Source organism: Corvus hawaiiensis, chromosome 16, assembly GCF_020740725.1.
Source record: "Corvus hawaiiensis isolate bCorHaw1 chromosome 16, bCorHaw1.pri.cur, whole genome shotgun sequence".
Classification (NCBI taxonomy): domain Eukaryota; kingdom Metazoa; phylum Chordata; class Aves; order Passeriformes; family Corvidae; genus Corvus; species Corvus hawaiiensis.
Genome location: NC_063228.1, coordinates 15,852,983 through 15,872,055, shown reverse-complemented (window position 1 = coordinate 15,872,055; position 19,073 = coordinate 15,852,983). Strand labels below are relative to the sequence as shown.

At 57.8% G+C, this 19,073-nt stretch overlaps 1 protein-coding gene across 13 annotated transcripts in view; it reads right to left on the bottom strand.

Annotated features, from left to right (window-relative positions):
• LOC125334257 (ankyrin repeat and fibronectin type-III domain-containing protein 1-like) overlaps positions 1-19,073 on the bottom strand; it is a 247,550-nt gene that overhangs the window by 34,676 nt on the left and 193,801 nt on the right. For 7 of the 13 annotated variants that reach the window (XM_048320937.1, XM_048320939.1, XM_048320938.1 and 4 more), the window contains one exon: positions 6,895-7,023. The exons of 4 other annotated variants lie outside the window; for them this stretch is intronic. In XM_048320937.1, the coding sequence (XP_048176894.1) occupies positions 6,895-7,023 (129 nt within the window). Of the gene's footprint in view, positions 1-6,894; positions 7,024-12,752; positions 13,075-19,073 lie in introns of those variants that run through there. 2 more of the 13 variants (XM_048320945.1, XM_048320946.1) reach the window with 2 other exon arrangements.

Below are 19,073 nucleotides of genomic sequence, written 5' to 3'. Positions count from 1 at the left end.
AGAGAAATTAAAGTGCGCTGAGGGTAATGGACTGAGAAATAATCTTACTGGAGGTATCAGCTACCAGCAGAGGGAAGTGGCCAGAGCACCAAATCAGCACAATATTTTATATTTGTCTTTTAAATGTTATTTGTTGCCTATGCTCTCAGAGAGGAAGGGATGTGGCTGAGGGCTCTGGTCCCAGACAGGGAGAACCTGGACATCAGTCTTCTCTGAATGTTTTCCTTCTGTTGCTTTCCCAGAGGGCTCAATTTCTCCCACTGCAGTGACATGAGAAACAAATGGAGATGAGGGCTGGACCTGCTGGAGCTGGTGCCTGCAGCAGCACAGAGGGTCCAGGCCTCGCTCTGCTCCCAACCTCTCCACTCTCAGCATAATCACAAGCTGAGCTGCCTCTCCTGAGAAGAGGAGGAAAGCTGGGCTCGCAGAGGCTTGTGGCATCAGGAGGGGAGGCACAAGACCTTTCCATTCCCATCTGCACCCACAGGTCAGGATGCTCCCGGCTCCCCGCTGGCAGCACGAGGCGGCAGAATCGGAGCTGAAGGGAGCACGGTTCCTCTGCCACAGCCCCCTCCGGGCTAAGGAGTGGCTGCAGCACCACATCAGTCCCACCGGGACCAGCAGTTGCCCTCCAGCCTCTGCTCGCCTGCAGGCAACTCAGCAAATGAGGATAAAAAGTGATCGTCCACAAGTAAATTATTCCTTTGCAATGTTTTCCTGAGGTTAACCTGACCTTCAGGGAGATGTTTGGAGGGCTCGCTCCTCCCCACCCCCTCTGCGTGTCCCTCACAGTCACTGTTAAATCATTGTCCCTCCAGCTCTGGGGAGGGGAATGTGGACCCCTGCTCCCCCCGTACATCCAGAGGCACTGGCCATGGCCATGCCCAGGCTGCTGGGCACACAACCAAGCCCTTGAACCACATTGCTCCATGTGTAGTTCAGCACCAGGAACTCTGGGGCTCCCTAACTGGCACCCACCTCACTCCCGGAGAGGTGTGCTGGGAGGGATGGCAGCACCAGGACAGCCAGCAGAGCCCCTGGCACAAGGGTGGCTCTGCAGACAGAGCCCTCCTTGTTCGCTTGGGCTGCAGCTCCTCTTGACCACTTTTATTGCCTCTAAAGCAACTTTGCAGCGTCCTGCTGATGGCAACATCCATCTGCCACACAGGGGGAAGCTCCGGCTGCACGGAGCCCCGGGCAAGGGGCCCTGCTGCAGGCCGGCTCCCCGGCAGCCCGGACACCCTGGCAGAGCCCGGCGCGGTGTGGAAGTCCAGCTCCCACCCGGCTAATTCAATAAGTCACAGATACCATGACTTCATAAGGCACAGAGGCTCCACAGCTATTAGGGGAATTGGGAACAGGGGGAGGAGGAGCTGAAATGGAGAAGGGATGGAGACGGGGAGGGTGGAGAGGGGGAAGCTAAGACAAGCAGCAGAACAAAACATCCCATAAATCATGAGGAGCTGCTGAAATACCAGAACAAATGACCCCATAGCTTGGCCATTGTTCCCGAGCGAGGGCTTAAAGCGCTCCCAGTTGAGACAAAGCGCCTCGCGTTTCGTTTCAACACCGCGCCGGCCCGGCCGGGACCTGTGCTCGGCACAGCCGAGCTGGGGGCTGTGTGTCACCTCGGATCCGAGGCTGGCACCGGCGGGACGGGGGAGGTGACACTGGCGGCAAGGTTGGCTCACCCACAGAAAGTGCTGCCAAAGCGGTGCCCGCAGCTCAGCCTGCCCAGAGCATCTCCTTGCTCCCACATGCCCCCACAGCTCCCAGGCTCTTGCATTCCTCCCCTTCCACTGGCAGGCTCAGGGCCTCATTTTCCTTGTTTTCCCTCACTCAGGCTAAGAGCTTCCTGGTCTGGGAAGAGAAAGAGCTCCAAGGCTTCTCTGGAGTGAGACAGCTCGAGTAGGGCTGTGAAACCTGGAGGAGCTCTGAGCCCGCCGTCTTTATGGTGCTGCTACTCTTTGCCTCCAAAAATGTTGATGACAACTCACTTTGTGCTGGCTGACTCTGGCAAAGGGACAAATGTCACACAGAGAGTTCTGGGGACAGTCCCACACGACCGTGGACAGCTGTGGGAACAGCACCAGGCTCTCAGTGAGCAGCGCAATAGCAGCACTCCCATGCACTGCATCAGGCACAGTGGGGTGGATCAGTCAGCAGCTTGGCACCTCCCCAGAGCCGTGCAGCTCCACCAGGACCACGGCACTTGGTGCCAGGAGGGGAGGACCTCATGGATGGGGACAGGTCACCTGTCTGCTTGCCCACTGCAGCAATGCTAGGGATTCCACAGCAGGGATTCCAGGCCCAGCCGTACAGGGAGAACCTCCACACCGCTCAAGACCACTCAGAGGGGAAATATTACACTAGGACATTTTAAATAACTTCCATGAAAACAGTTCCCTTAAAAACCTTCTGCTTCAGAACCGAAGCCAAGCAGGAGGCAGAGCGCGGCAGCAGTCGCATGTGCCACCTCCACCAACCAGACGGTGCCAGCGAAGTTCCCGTGTCCGGGGGCTCCTGCTCGCCTGGCACCTTCCACCTGGGCCCGTGGGGTCTGCTCCCCGCACATCCCAGCTCTCAGCAGCCAGGAGCTGGGACCCAGCGCCGTGCCGAGGGTCAGGCAGGGAAACAAGCCGCAGGCAGGGCCCAGCCCGGCAGCCGCCTGTCGCCAAGCACAGACGCGCTGCTGCCAGCACGGCTGCAGCCTCGTGGTGGGCAGCCAAGGAGCAGAACCGAGATAACGGCATGGCGGGAGGGAGGAATGCGCTGCATTTTTCCTGAGCCGCCATGGGAATAGGCTATTCCGACCACGGAGCATAGGGAGGCTGTCTGACAGGGAAAACTCGAGGAGCCCAAAGAGAACGAGCAGTGAGTAAGCAATGAAGAAGAAAACAGAGGGAAATCAGGGTGAGCACGTGGTGAGTATGGCAAAAGGAGTGTGGGGGAAGGCAAACCCGGGAGCAAATAGCAGAAGGAAAACCAGAGCTAGAGCTAGAGCTAGAGCTAGAGAGGAAAAGGAAGGGACAAAAGCATTCCAGAGGGACGAACCTGCCAGGGCTGAAACTCCCAATGTGCAATGGAGCTGAGAGGATGCGAGAGGGAACAGAGGCTCCCAGCTCTGCACACACAGAGCAAGCCAGGGATCGCAGCCCTTCTATTGGATTAGGGCTCACTTAAGTGGGAAGATAAATGTGGAGCTCATCTCAGGTAACAGGCACTGGAGGAGAGGAGGCCTCAGCTCACTCTAAGTGGGGAGAACAGGGATTGGTGGGGTCTTGACATTGCTGTAGGACAGTGTGAGGTCTCCATGGGAATCACCAGCTTTCACCACCTTCACCCCAACAGCAGAACGTGGAGGGCTTCAAGCCAAGAGAGCTTTAGTAGCCTTGTGGTGTTTGTGCTTGGGAGCTAGATTAGGACCAGAGACCACAGGAAGCAGAGCTTTAATAAACGAAATCCCAAATCCTTCCTTGCCTCAGTTACCAGGTTTTGCCTCATTTGGAGCACGAGCTGCCTTGGTGACCATCCAGCAAAGAGGAGAAGGGAATCAGCAAACCTGGGCAAAACCAGACATGTGCAGCCCCCAGGTTTCTCCCAAAGACTGGGAAAGCTCCTCTCCAGCACCTCCTGGCAGCAGGACACCGGCACAGGGAGACATGGGCTGAGGTGATCCGGCACATTCACAGGCCCAAACACTGGGGACTTTGTGGCGCTGGCTTTAAAAAAAAATACCCTAAAAAAGGCCTAATAATGAAGTATTTATTTCAGTAAACAACGAATGAATGAAAGAAGTGTTTCCTCAATACTTCACTTTTTCTCTGCCTTCTCTCCCTTCCCCCCAGCAATTTTGTTTTTAATAAGTGGAACTAACAGGGCCTCGCTCGCTGCTGGCCGGGCTGGGGAGCAGGGCCGTGCTCCGCCGGCCTGGTGCAGCACAGGAACACGTGCCATGGGAATAGAGCTGCCTTGTGCCTGGGGGAGCACGGCCCACCAGCGTGTCCCAGCCACCGAGCCAGGGAGATGTGTTCAGATGGACGCACGCACTGTGAGACCTGCCCTGGGAGCATCCCTGGGCTGGGCAGTCGGCAGCACAGGGCGTCCAGCCCCTCATTCACTGTGGCAGCAAACAACTGCACCTCCTGGCCCAGGGCCTCTGGCACTGGAGAAGGGCTAAGGGGAGATGAAGGCATCTGTGTCCTGTCCTACCTGGCTGTGCTCCTTGCAGGAAGACAGTGTCAGGCAGACTCTGTGACCCTGTACAGCTCCTTCTCTTCTACCTCAGCTCCATCCACCCCTACCTGAGCACCTGAGTAACTGGGAACACTGGAAAACTGGCTCAGCTTGCCCTGTGTGGAGATGGGTTGTACTGACAATGCTTTGGTAGGAATTTCAAGCAGGAAACACTAATCCCTGCCCCAGACTGACACCCAGCTTTTCAAAGCAAAGAGCACAGATGATGTTGTGCTTTTCTACCCCCTCCTTGGCAACAGGTAACAGCAGGTTGAGAAGCTGTCCCTTGCCTTCAAGCCTTGGGGTTAAGATGGGCAGGATTCTCAGAAGATGCTAATTTGGGAGAACATGGTTCATTGCTCTTCCATGCCACTCCAACCCATGTGGGATGAGCCAAACCTGTCACACACAGTGTGGGTGCTCACCTCTGTGCAGAGGCAGGTGAAAGGAGGCAGTGGTAACCCTGGGTTGTAAATAGACAGATTGGATGCAGGTAGGTATTTGCTCTGCAAGACAAACTAGGCACCTGTAGATTTGCCAGGATAGGAGCCAAGTTTCCCATCAGCCAGAGCACTGAGGAGCAGCCTCACCTGCAGCCCAGGATGGTTTGGAGTGACTAACTGAGGAGCTGATGCCACTGTGATGAGCACAGATCCCTGGTGATGTACAGGAACACAGAAAAGCTGCTTCACACCATGGGCCGGGAGATCCCTTAGAAGGTCACGGCTGCAGAGGAGGCTGGAAAAATCTCTGAATGCCTCTCTGAGGACCTGTGCATGTGAGATGGGTGGGAGCAGGCAGCAGGCAGGGTCCTCAGCCCGCTGCCACCCCTCATCACTGCGACCCTCTGGGGTGACCCCTCCTCTGTGCCCTGCCAGCACCTGAGCTCCAGCAGCCCGACCCTGGCTGCAGGGTGATGTCTGATCCAGCTCAAAGTGTCTCCAGCCGTGGATGAAACCCCCAGGACAGGGTGGGAGCCCTGCCTGGCTGTGCCTGTGTCCCTGCAGGGTGGGGATGACATCAGGTCCGTCTCTCCCAGCCTCAGGGCCCCGAGCTCCCGTGCAATGGCACACGGCAAACCAAAGGCAAAGGCGCTCCCTCCTCACCCAGAGCTCCTTCCCAGGCTGCTTTACAAGATCCCTCTAAAAGAGCATCGTCTACCACTGCTGCGAGTGCTGCTGCACAAGGTGGTTTGCCAAATGCAAGACAGATGGTTTCCCCCAGGAAAATGCTATGGAGTAAGGGAAAATGTACCACAAATATCCCCCAACAGGGCTAAACCAGGACCCAGGGCCTTCAAAGAGACATTTCGAGAGAAAAGAGATTTACTGGCTTCTCATGCTTCTTTGTTATGAATAAAGACAAACTCTGATTGTTTTTAACGAGCTCTTTGCTTGTTCCCCTATTTGCTACATTACAAATTCACATATTTGTCTCTTTGGGAGATTGAGAGTAATTGCAGACCAGGTTTCCTCATGACAACTGCCCAGCAAAGGGAAGAAAGTTCTGTAAGTGGAGAAGAAAGCAGTCTGTCCCCAAATATCCTGAATTCTTTGTCTGGTTCATTAATACCTGGTGAGCTTTGATGATCAAGGAACCTCACAGATAGAAGAAGCTTTTGAGGAGGGTTCCACAGCCTCACACTGAAGTGTTAGAACACAAAATAAATGCCAGAAAGATCTCCAAAAAAAGTAGGGAAATTGAAAACCAAACTTGACATTCTTGCAATTTCTAAGCATTTCACTTTTTTTCTTTTTTCTTTTTTTTTTTTTATTCTTTTTAAGTTTTACCCTCCTTTATCCATCTAAGGAAGCAGAAAGAAATGCAATTTCCAGCTCTTTTAAATATCCTTAGCAGGTCACCTCTAAGGCTGGGATGGCTGGCTGTGATCTGCTTCCAAGACTGTTGCATCAGAGCTCAGAAACCCAGGACGAACGGCTCCCTGCTCGAGTGGGGACAGCTCTCTGAGACCTGTGCTCACACGAGGGGCCCCAGGCACCGCAGCAGCGGGGAAGGAGGGAGCCCTGCATCCCTCTGGGACGGGAACATGGGGCTGCCCCAGACAGCTGGGATAGCCTGGGACCTTCTCACTGCTCACTCTGGGCACAGTGACAGAGAGGAGTCCCTGAAGTGTCACTGCAGATCCCAGAGTTCCCACTCTGGCTGAGGCCATCCCACTGTGGCTTTCAGCTCTGGCTGATCCCATAGAGGTGCACTGGGCAGGGAGGGACCAGGGGATGCATCCTCCAGCAGCTCCCATTCCCTACAGCTCCTTATTCCTGCTCCTTGTGGGGAGGGAAGGGGAGGGGAGGGGAAGGGGAGGGGAGGGAAGGGAAGGGAAGGGAAGGGAAGGGAAGGGAAGGGAAGGGAAGGGAAGGGAAGGGAAGGGAAGGGGCCAGTGGTGGGAGTTGCCAGAGGCTGTGTGCTCGTGTGCCCCAGCTCAGCAGACACTTCCATGACCCACATGAGCCCTGCCAGATCTTCAGCTGGGGATGTTTGGGCTGATACCTTGGGGAGCCTCTGCAGCAGGTGGAGGGGTTTGAAGGGATCCTGTCCCATGGGACATGACTTCGACAGTGGCAGCAGTGGGGAGAGGGGACAGGAGGGCGACTGGAGAGGCAGGAGCTCCTTCCCCCAGCCCTGTCCTGCAGCTCTTACCATTCAATGCTCAGAGACCTGGGCCGGAAGGCAGACAGCTCGGCTGAGCCATGCTCAGCTTTCCTTCTCTTCTCCTGCTTCTGCCTCACCGACAAGCGGTGGGCAAACCTAGCGAGGCTGCTCTCCGACCTGGGGAGGGGAGAGGAAAGGCGTTAATGGCACTGCAGCCCGGCTCCAGCGGCACACGCAGGGCACGGCACGGGAGGTGCTCAGCGCTGCAAGGACGGGGCTCGCAGCGGTCAGCGGCACCGGGACGGGGGGCACCAGTGCTGGGGGTGGGAAGTGGAGGAGCAGCAGCAGGCTGGGAATTGCTCAGCTGGCCAGGACCAGCACAGGTCCTTGTTAGCCAAACTGGAGCTGCAGTCTGGCAGGCTGAGAGCGCCAGGTTCTGCTCCCTGTGCAGCAAAATCACCTCCCCAGGCTGTGCGTTCCACCCCAAACTCCAACAGGGCAGCCAGCGCCGGAGAAACAGTCAGGGACACATCGGGGGAGAGAACCAAAGCAGAGGCCACTCATTCCTTCAGAGAAACCCTGGAGCCCCTGTGGCCTCCCAGCCGGGGCTCCCAAACACCGGAACAGCTTCCCTGAGGAGGATTGACGTGGAAATCAGCCCACAGCGGAAAGGTTTTGGAGGAGGAAACAGAAATGTGTGGGAGCAAATGGATTCAGCTGAAGGACCCGTCTGTGCTGACAAAGCCCCTTCCCACCAGGTGGGCTGCTCCAGCATCGCTCGCAGCCCCCGGGACCTGGGAAAAGCACACCCGCGGGCTCCGGGAACGCGCTGCACATCCCGCCCCATCCCAGCCCTGCCCAGAGGAGAGCTGCTGGCACAGGGCACACCTGCACTGCCTCCCAGCCCTTGGCACACGGGCACACCGGCTGACACTGGCTGGGGAGGCGCCTGCCCCGCACAGACCCTCAGCCCTCGCTTCCCTCTGGCACACGGAGCGCCCAGAGCCTCCCGTGCCAGGGCTGGCACCCCCAGCCTGGGCTGAGCACGGCACCGCAGCCCTGCTGCCGGCGTGGAGCAAGGGAGGACCGGCCTGGGGAGCTGGGACACCCAGACTTGGGCACACGACCAGGCTGGTGGCACTGGGGCCGTGTGCCAGCCCTGCCACACTCACTGTCACAGCCACTGCCTCCTCTCCTCCTCTAATGTGCCAGCACAACCTGCTCCCACCGCTCAGCCAGCCCCGGGCTGGGCAGGGGAGGGGACAGGAGTGATTTGACAGAGGTCCCAGGGGACAGAGCTGGGGGGAACTTTGAACCTACACACATTGCTAAAGCCAATCCTCTCCTCTCCTCTCCTCTGCCTCAACCAAACAAAATACCTCCAAAGAAAGAGAAAAAGAGACGGTATTTCTCAGAACTGAGAGCTCCCTGCCTTTCCTCGCTATAATTAGGCCAGCCCGGACCAGCTAACGGTTTTTTCCCTGATACATTTTAAACACAGACATCTTCAATCCATTAACTGGTTATTGATTTATTTTTCGGCTTATGAATTGCTGTTGCTGGGGATGGGGTGGAGACAGCTTTCTGGAGAGGGCTCTTGTCTCTCCAGTCCCCGCCGGCAAAGAGCTGTTCAGACCTTCCAGGGTCATTCTTTACATTCTTGAGAAAAAATCCTACTTTGATGTAAAGGATGAGGTTTGCCTTAAAAGAAACCCAACAAGAAACCCAAACCCCAGCTTTCCCCCGCTCACAGCCAGAGGAAGAGGCGATGAAGAGGAGTGATCCTGGTGCCCACAGAGCAGAGCCCGGTACCAACACCATCCCCAGCACCTCACTCTCCTCTGATCCGGTGTCAGAGCTCAGCTGGAATGGAGAAGATCCCATTTAGGGAGGGGTGAGAGGTGGGCATTGACAGCAATGCTCTGCAGCAGCCCCAGGCACGGTGTGGACAGCAGGATGAGCAGGGCTGACCCAGGAATGGGGCTGGGCAGTGGGAACAGGTGCTGCTGGTTCCCTAGAGCACCTCCTCAGCGGCATTTGGCTGTTCCTGCCCCTTCCCACCCGCCCAGGAGGAGCTCCTGCCACCCTGCCTGGATGAGGGCTCCAGCCCCAGCTGAAAGGGTGCTGGGGGTGTTTATCTCCTGGGATTTGGGGACTGCCTGCAGAATGCTGCCCTGTCTGCTGTGCTCACCCCACCTCCACCACACCCCCTGCACCACTACAGCCACCCCTCCCAAACTGGTCCCCAGAAGGGATGAGGGGCTGGGAAATCCCAAATGCCCTGCACGGATGCAGGAAGGCAGCAGCAGCCCCTGTGACAGGTGCCTCTGTGGTGCCGGTGGTGGCCCTTGCAGTGACTACCACGGGGAGAGTTACACAGCCAGGAGCTTTACCCAGATGTATCCACCTGCCCAAGCACGGCAGGAGCAGCCCCTGCATCCTTCAAACGGGACAAAGCCAACAGCATCTGTCAAGAAGAGCTGGTGGGGGAAAACAGGGCAATATGCCACATGTCATCAGGGTTAGGGATGGAGGAGAGTTAGTCCTGGGGGCAGGGTGGGCTGGTGGGGCTGGAGAAGCCAGCTGGGTGCTCAGGAATGTGTGGCCTTGCTGTGAGTCCCTAGCCATGGCATCAAGGAGAAGGCACAGGGAGAAAGGGGCTCTCCAGCCCAGGGCAGGTGCTGCTCAGACCTGCCTGATGCAGGACAGACAAGCCAGTCCATGTGTGTCAGAAGTTGACCAAGAAACTTGGGGTGCTGATTGCACCCCCCAGACCTGCCGGCCACCACCTCCAGCAGCCACAGCCCAGGCAAAGGAATGGCTGTGACGGCTCTGACAGCCCGACACCTCCCCCCTGAGAGCTGTTAGCAGCTCACCCAGCCATGAACCAGCCTCCCCCACCTCTGCCAGACCCCAAAGCTTCAGCAGAAGCATCACTAATTAGAAGCCAGGAGCACATTACAGATCATCTGGCGATTTATACAGAGCTGCTTTACATAAACCGTGCTGCAGAAGGGGAATGAATCATACCTGCTCTGCCGTGAGTGCGCCGCGAGCGCAGCCGACCCGCTGCCCTCGCCCCAGCAGGGCCCTGCTGCTGGCTCAGCCCCGCCGAGCTCCCGTGCTGGGTTACTCCGGCCCCTGGGGGCAGGGTCGGGATGCTCCCAGGTCACAGTGTGCCCAGGGCTGGGGTGCTCCCACGGCGCTGGGCACTGTGCCGGGTCTGGGCTCTGTGGGTGGCAGTGGGGGTGAGCCTCTAGCACAGGGAGGGGGAAGCTGTTGAGACCACACTGTTACTTCCCAAGGGCTTTCCAAACAGTAATAGATGTCCCTGTCCCTTGAGAAGGATCAGCGTTAGGGATTTTAAGGTAGGAGCAGGGCATGGAGCGGGCACACAGGTAAGGCAGGCTCCCTGTGCCTGTCAGCATCCTTCCCCTTGCGCTCTTATCCCATGGGCAAGATTTCGGTGCCTTCCCCCACCAGGACTACACACTCAGCCCCACAAGTGCTGGTCTGAGGAACAGGCAGCCCCAGGTGCCACTGTCACCTTGAGCCAGCTTCATCCCAGCCATGGGAGGGGGACAAGGCCCCACTGCTCCCCCAGCCCTGCCACTGCACGGCGCTGCTCCAGGTCTGGCCGGGCAGGACCCGGGCTCACCTGCCCAGCCCTCCATCAGAAGCGGTATCTCTGCAGCAGCTCAGCAGCCAAACAGTCGGGGCTCGGCGGACACAGCTGGCACCTGCCAGGGCAGTCCCCACACACCAAGGGGACACGTGGGAAAAGCCATCAATTGGAACGCCAACCGCAGCGCCGGGAAGAATTGTCTCCTGACAACCAGAGAAGGTTGTTCAGCTACTGTGCTGTATCATAAATCACACCTCTATGACTTGCCATCTGTCAGCCAGATTACACATGTTCAGAGTCCCATGTCAGCATTTAAGTCAGAACACGGCATCTTTTCCCAGAAATAATTATCAGTGCTGAAGGCTCTTGCAGCGATACCCATCCTCAGCCCTTCCCTCCAGAGCTCTGGACAGATCGGAGCTGGCGTTCCCAGAGGGCAGGACCTTCACTGTGGCACAGCGACGCAAGCCTCCCTAAACCCACTGCTTCAGGCCCAGGGAGGGGCAGGGTCTGGCACGGCAAACTCCCCCCTGGCACCAGCCATGGCACCCAGCACCCTGAACAGAGCAGGCGGGGACAGGCAGAGGCTGCTGCTAAAGGGGGGCAGGGACAGTGCTGTCCCCAGCCTGGCGTGTGCTGAGAGCCCAGGAGAGTCCAGCTGGGATGAGCAGAGTGCCCAGAGCAGCGCTTGGACCCCAGCCTGGCCAAGGGGGAAGGATCTAGCTCAGCACAGGGCACAGCTCCCACTGCCCCGATGCGCTGTGCGACACGAGTCTGCGCCCATCCCTTCACCCCACAGGTTTTCTGGGAGTCCAACCCCCCAGGGGTGACTGCCAAAGCCCCAGCCTGCCGAGGCAGTGGGAACGCCGTGAGCACGGCCATGCTGGGCTGGCAGCCCGTCCCCATCCTGCCCGTGCCTCCGGCAGCTCGCTGAGCCGGCACCGGACACGGCCCCCCGCACACAAATGCCTCAGCTGCCCTGCGATGAGGACAAGGGGCTGAAGCGCCGCCCTCCACCCCCTCGCTGGCCAGGCAGGCGGATGAGCAGTGACATTTCCCGAAGCTCAGTACAGAAATACTCGGGGACTGGATCCGTCCCTCCAGCTTCACCCGCCGCGCACAGGCGTGAATCCGGCCGGGGGCTCGCAATCACCGCCGCATCCCCCACACCACAACTGGGAAGCGATGACAAGCAAAATCCTGATCCCTCGGCTCCGCATCTCTCCCTCCCTCCCTCCCTCTGGTGATCCGCTAAAAGCCTTTTGGCAGTTTGCCGCCGCCGGGGCGAGCGTGTGCCCGCAGGAGCCCGGGTGCCTCAGCCCCTGCTGGCACAGCACGGCTCTGCCATGGCCGGAGCCGTGGGGACACCGGCGGCCGTGCAGGCACTGAGCCACGGGTGAGGGATGACCGAGGTCACCGGAGTGCCAGCCCAGGCTCCGGCACAGGATGACCAGCACCAGCAACACCTCTGCTCCCCCAACGCACCCGGCCAAAGCCCTCCCCACCACACGGGCACCAGCCATCCATCCCACAAGACAGCACACCCAGGCAGGAGCAGCTCCCACTTGTTGCACACTCCTCAGCCCGAGACTCGGGAGCCAGCACGTGCCTGTCTATGGCTCTGAACTAACCCAGATGCGGGCAGGCAGCTCCCAGCCTCTTCCATCAGCAGAGGCAGCAGCCCCGGGATGAGCCAGGGGCTGTAGGCAGCCCAGGCAAGCAAGCAGCGTTCCAGCTGGTCCTCCCTCCTTGGGGAGCAGCCACTGCACACAGAGCCTTGAGCCGGGCTTATCCCCACGGGCATCCCGGCTGCAGCCGGGCTGGGGAAGGCGGCTGTGCCTGGGGCGAGCGGTGCTGGGGGCACACAGCCCTGGCAGCGCACAGCCCGGGCAGCGCACAGCCCTGCGCTCCCTGCGGCTGCGGGGTTTGGCTCCTGTCAGCGTCTTATTTGCACAGGTACAGTTAGGGTAAAACAGAGGGAAAATAACCAAAGCTGGAAAGGTTCTTCCCAAGCAGGGAGCAGTCTTTCGGGAGAGAGAGGGTTTGCGAAGGACAGACTCATGGCCACGGACATGCAGTCAGCCTCCAGGCGAGCGCTGGCTGCGCACATCGCTCCGGCAAGCCCCGCTCACCGGGGGCACGCTTCCCACTGACCACGGTCCCAGCACGAGAGTGTCTCCAAAGCAGCAGCCAGGGCCAGGACCCCAGTGAGCCGTGCCCGGCTGTGCCCTGCAGGGACAGGGACAGATGCCCGCGAGCCGCGCGAATGATGCTCACTCACCTGCACAGCCTCTGCTCCCTTCGCTCCTGGCGCTCTGCTCACCCACTGCCAGAGCAGCAGCTCATCCCAGAGTGTCTCCTCGGGAGAGTCCCCGTCCCCTCTGTGCACACTCCCATCCTGAACAGGGTCCCCTGCTCCCATCCACGTCGCCTGACCTCCTCAGCTGCCACCTCTGCTTCCCTCACCCATCACCTCAGGTTTCTCGTTTGCTCTGTGCTTGGCTCTTTTTTTCTTTTATTTTTTTTTTTTTCTCCCAATCTTGTTTCTATAGAAACGAGATTAGCAGAGGGGGAAATAAAACAGCCCCATGTGACTCAGATTCCGACACTGAAGAATCTCCTGGTTGCGCTTGGCGTGGCTTTACATAACCAGGAGCCTGTGCGGGCTCAGATGGGGGGACCGGGCTCGGCCGAGGGACACAGGGCTCAGCCAAGGAGAACCTGGCTCAGGTGCACGGGATCGGGCTCTGGTGAGGAGTACCAGGCTCAGCCGTGGAGGGACCACCAGGCACAAGGCAGCGATGTCTCACCTCCACTTGCTCTGGGTGTGCTGTGGCACCCCTGATGCAATGACATGCCACCAAACCCTGCTGGCGTCCCCATGAGCCCCTGTCACCCTGCATGGCCCTGCCTCACTACCTGCTCCCACTGAGAAGGGGAGAAAGCAGAGGTAGGGATGCTGAAAACTACTCTGTGTCCCACCAAACCCGAGGTGAGCTTTGGAGGAGGAAGTCCCAAGACCCCCCCACGCCGCCAGGCTGTCCTGCCCCTGCCCTCACCACTCAGGAAAGTGGTTTGGGCCACTGCTCTCCAACCTTCATGGACTCGTGGGTGAGCATGCAGGCAGTCTGGCAAGCCTCATGCTCCACTCTGCTGACATCCCTCCTGCTCAGCCTCCCAAATCCATGAGCAGTGTCCATGGCTGGGGCACAAACCACAGACTGAGCTCTTCCGTCACTGTTTTGGGGACCGACACAGGACAATGCCCACAGGGGCTTCCCAAGCCCAAACCCTAGCTCCAGGTGAGCTGGGAAGCGCTGAGGACCCTGCCTGAGGAACCCCCACGTGTTTCCTCAGCTTGGGGACAGACGCTGATTGCACATGGCCAGGGCTGCCCTGCTGGGGTCACCCACCCAGGGCTTCTGCTGATGATCCCAGTGTCTGTATGGGACACTGCCCTTCTGCTGCACCTCTGGAGGCTCAACCCCCACGCACCCCCCAGTCCCCAGGTACTGCCCAGGATTAAAAAAGAGGCAGAGTAGGCTTTTACTTGGGTACTTTTCGTAGTGATAGGATGAGGAGAAACAGTCTTAAAGTAAAAGAGGAGAGATTTAGATTAGGTGTTTGGAAGAAATTCTTTGCTTATAGTGTGGTGAGGCCCTGGCACAGGGTGCCTAGAGAAGCTGTGGCTGCCCCAGCCCTGGCAGCATCCAAGGCCAGGTTGGACGGGGCTTGGAGCAACCTGGGCTAGTGGAAGGTGTCCCTGCCCATGGCAGAGGGGTGGAACAACGTTATCTTGAAGGTCCCATCCAACCCAAACCATCCCATGACTTCTGTGACTCTATGAAAAGGGAATCTGGGATGATGTCCTGCCAGAACACAGCAGTGAGGTACCTTCCCCACGGAACAGCACAGGAGCTCAGCTGGGCTAGCAAGGCAGCAGAACATCTCAGGAGGTTTGGCTCCTACCCAAAGGATGGGGCATTGGCTTATCCAGTTTCTCCAAGTCCCTGGTTTTCCTTTGGGATTTCAGTGTCCCACTTCTCAGGCTGACTCAGCCATGATTAGCTGGTGAGCTCTGCTGCTGTGACAGCCCCAGGTCTGCCCTCAGGATATGACATTAGGACACCTCTCCCCCTCCCCCGGGCACACTGGTGCTCAAGGGGGTCTCAGTTCCCTCCCTGACAAGCTCAGGACAGATCAGACAGCATGTCAGAGCCGCTGTGGGCAGCCACACTGAGAGCAAGGGATGAATTCGGGCATATCCACCCAACCAAACTCTTGCATGAGATCCCCGCTGGGGATCTGCGTGATGTGCCAGGGTAGGGCGGTGCTGCAGAGAAGGAGCCAAAGGCTCATGCAGTGCTGAGGGGATGAGCTCTGTGAGGGCCCCGGCTCACCCACCTGCTGAGGACACGGCTGCACACCCAAAGCACCCTGCCTGGTGGGACACAGCAGAGTGGGGATGCCTGTTCTGACCCAGCGAGGAGGGTGCTCAAGGGCAGGACAGCTGGGCAGCCTGAGGCTTCCCAAGGCCAGGGAGAGGGACCTTGGGGATGCTGCAGATGGGAAAGAGTGACAGGACTTGCATGAGAGGGTAAAGAAAGAATGTAGAGGGCTCATCAAAAGAGAACAAGGAGAGATGTCTGACAGCCCTGGGATACAAGGCTGCAGCTCTGGACAAGTTGATCCTGAGACCCTGAACCATTCCTCCCCCTGCCACAGCTCAGTTCGACACGAGCCACTGCTTTGATTACCCTAAACCAGTAAAGGAAAGATGGGTCAGAGTGCAACCTCCCGAAAACCACAGCCCAGAGCAGCCCCTTTCATTGGCCCAACACAGCTGTGGGCACTGGGGGCTTGGGGAAGGGATTTTTATAACAACAGAAGTCTCAGTGGCCACTGACATTTGCCAGATATTGGGGGGCAGAATCAGTGCTCAAATCCTGTCAGTGAGCACTGCTGTGCCAAGCCTGGCTCTGCACAAGCTGAGCAGATGCAGCCACCAGGACTGATGCTGGGCTGGCTTCCCTGGGAAGGGCCAAGCTGGACTCGGCAGGACCTGGCTCTGCAGCCAGAAGCCAGGCAGAGCAGACGGGATCCTCTATTTAAAGTATGATAACAGGGTCACAGAAACGTCTGCCAGCAAAAGCACTTGGATACCTTGATCTAATTATAGCTGGCATTATCAGGCTGCATTACAATTAGCAAGTCAGTGGCCAGTCTCTATTTCTGGTCTGCAACATGAGGCAGGTCGGTATTCCAAGGAAGAAGGAGAAGGGAAGCAGGGGGAGCGGGACGGAGATACCTCACCGTGTGCTTAAATAAGCAGCACAGCTGCTTCCGAGTGCTGTGGAGAGGCAAGTGTTCTTTGGAGGGTGTTTACATGGAAAGCCAAGGAGAGAAACACAACCCATCCCTCAGCACAGCCCCCCACAGTCATCTGGGGGCAGCTCCTGACCCTGCACCCGCCCGTTCCCCCCCGATGGTGAGGGCTGTCTGCACCCTCCAGGTGAGCTCTGGTCCCACCAGGCCTGTGGGGTCCCGTGCCTTGGAGCAGAACCCTGGCTTTTCATGGAATTGTAAAGGTTGGAAAAGTCCTCTCAGGTCATCAAATCTGACCATTCCCCCAGCACTAAGGCCACCACTAACCCATGTCCCAAGTGACACATCCACACAATTTTTCAATCCTTCCAGAGATGGTGACTCCAGCACTGCCCTGGGGCAGCCTGTTCCAATGCCTGACCACCCTCCCAGTGCCTGAGCACCCTTCCATTTCTTCCAGCAAAGAAAATGTCCTTAATTTATTTCCTTAATTTCTTAATATCCAATCTCTTCTAAGCTATTTAGAAGCCAGATTAAAGCAGCATCCAGGAGGGAGCCCAAGCACATATCCCATTTGAATTCCACAAAGCCCATTCCCATCGGCCTGTCCCGTGTTCAGCACCAGGCCAGTCACTTCAGGACAGCTGACAGCAGCCAGAGTCCCTGGAAATGGCTGGCATTTTTAGAGCATCTTTTTGTTTTCTTTGAAAACCAGAGTTTTGTCAAACTTAGAGCATTTGATGCAAAGTATATGATGCTAATCCAAGCAGAAGGAACCATCTGATGAGTCCCAAATTAAAATGTTCCTTTGTTTTGGCTTTCAAACATTGCATTTTAATACTAATGCACAATCTGAATGGAAGGTAAATTTGCATGTCCTTCCCCTAAAAATTCTCTCTCAAAACAATAATTTTATTCATTTGCATTTTGACAATAACAACTGTCCCCTCTCTGACCAACATCTGTGCTGTGACAGAGATGCTGGGCACATGTGCCACAGCCTGGTGAGTCATTCTGCACCCCAGCATGCCTGTGCCACTGTGGGGACTGGACCTGCACCACAATCATCTCCCCCCTGAGCAGGCACCTTCCAGCTGGAAACCCATCCCCATGTGGATACAAGCCAAGAGGCGTCCCAAGGGTGGACACAGCAAGGAGGCAGTGGGATGTGCTGCTGAGAGCCCAGGGGTAGGAATGTGGCCTGAAAAGGGGCTGCAGGACTTGGAAGAGATGGGATCCTGCGGACAATGTAAGATGATCAGGAAGTTTCCTCTCTCTCCAGATTGTAAGCAATATTTAGGCTGCGATCTGCACACCTGTCACACTGTCACATTAAGATCCTGGTGTTGCCATTTGGTGCTGTAAAACAGCTGAAAAGAAGAGAAGGGCTTGGGGGTGCTGCTGGCTGAGAGCTGGAGGTGCCCCAGCCGTGAGCACCCAGAGCCCCCCTGTGCTGGGCTGAGCCCCAGCGTGGGCAGCAGGGGATGGGGGGATTCTGCCCCCTCAGGTGAGACCCCACCTGCAGAGCTGCCCCAGCCCTGGGGCCAACAGCAGAGGGATGTGGAGCTGCTGGAGAGAGTCCAGGGGAGGCCACGGAGATGCCCCAAGGGCTGGAGCCCCTCTGCTCTGGAGCCAGGCTGGGAGAGCTGGGGGTGTTCACCTGGAGAGGAGAAGGCTCCAGGGAGAGCTCAGAGCCCCTTGCAGGGCCTAAAGGGGCTCCAGGAGAGCTGGAGAGGGACTGGGGACAAGGGCTGGAGGGACAGGACACAGGGAATGGCTTCCCAGTGCCAGAGGGCAGGGCTGGATGGGATATTGGGCAGGAATTGTTCCCTGGGAGGGTGGGCAGGCCCTGGCACAGGGTGCCCAGAGCAGCTGTGGCTGCCCCTGGATCCCTGGCAGTGTCCAAGGCCAGGTTGGACATTGGGGCTTGGAGCAGCCTGGGCCAGTGGAAGGTGTCCCTGCCCATGGCAGGGGTGGAATGGGATGGGCTTTGAGGTCCTTTTCAATGCAAACCATTCCATGACCTTATGATTGTGTGTAAGCAAAGATCTTTTTCTGACTCCCAGCCATGAACCAGATCATTGACAAGGACCATTTCATGACTGGCACATCCCAGCCTGCTTCACCTCCAAAATTAACAGTCTACTTTAAACCCAAAAATCCATCCATATACAGACAACAAATAAATAAAACCTACAAAATAACATGGTCAAAAATTCCTTTCCTTGGGCAAAATCCCCATCATTTTCCTTGTTTTCAAGAATTCTACCATCTCCCTCTGTGCTTGTTTTTAATGAAGATATCTATCACTCCTTCCTGAGCAGCAGGACAGAGATCTTAGGCTCTTCCAAGCGGGCTGTGTGAGCATGATGGATTGTCTGTGTGCCAAGTCAGAGGAACGTGCAGACTTGCTCCTGTCTTGCCAGGAGCCAGGTTTTCAGAATTCCCCTACTACCAATTACCGCTTTTACCCTAATTAAAAAGATACCAGGGAACAGAAAGAAAAGGACAAAATCCAACCAATCTCTTCGTTCGTGTGCAATCAGCAGGGACAGGTGAGGAAGTTCCTGAGGGGCTCAGTCCTCCTGGGACCTTCACCTCCCTCCGCTCACGCCAGCTGAGCCCACCCACGGTGAGTGAGGCAGCACCCTGCCGTGCTGGGCTCCCCGCGTGCCGCCCCGGCCACCCCGGCCTGCAGCCCCCGGCCCGCGCGGGACAGACGCCCCGGGGGATGCGCCCGTGTTTAGTCTGAGCGCAGCCCTGGCGCTGGAGCCGCCTCTTGTTTTCCATGGCCCCGCGTCCCACGCTGCGCACAGGAATGGAAAAGCTTGTTATTCTGGGCTGCCGGGCGGCCGGGCCCGTCCAAGAGCGGGGAGCAGTGATGTGGTTACGCGAGCCGGCCGCAGAGCCTCCATGGCTTCAGCTGCTGGCTGGCACCCATCTGCTCCGGCAGACCACACCGCCTGCCGCCACCGCCGCCATGGGCACGGGCAGGTGACGGGAGCTGGCTGTGTCTGGGCACACTGCTGTGGTGTGTCTCCAGGTGGGCTCGCACGGGCCTAGAGCGAGGGGGAAGGATGGGAGAAGACCTCAGAGGCACCAGGACAGCTGCCCAGAAATGGAGCCCTCAGCACCCCACTGGCCTCAGTGCTCAGCAACGGCACAAAGCAGGGCCAGGACTTGTCCCTTTGGGTGATGGAGCACTGGAAGAGGGGCTGGGGAGTCTCCTTCTCCAGATATATTAAAAACACATCTGGACACCATCCTGTGCAACCTG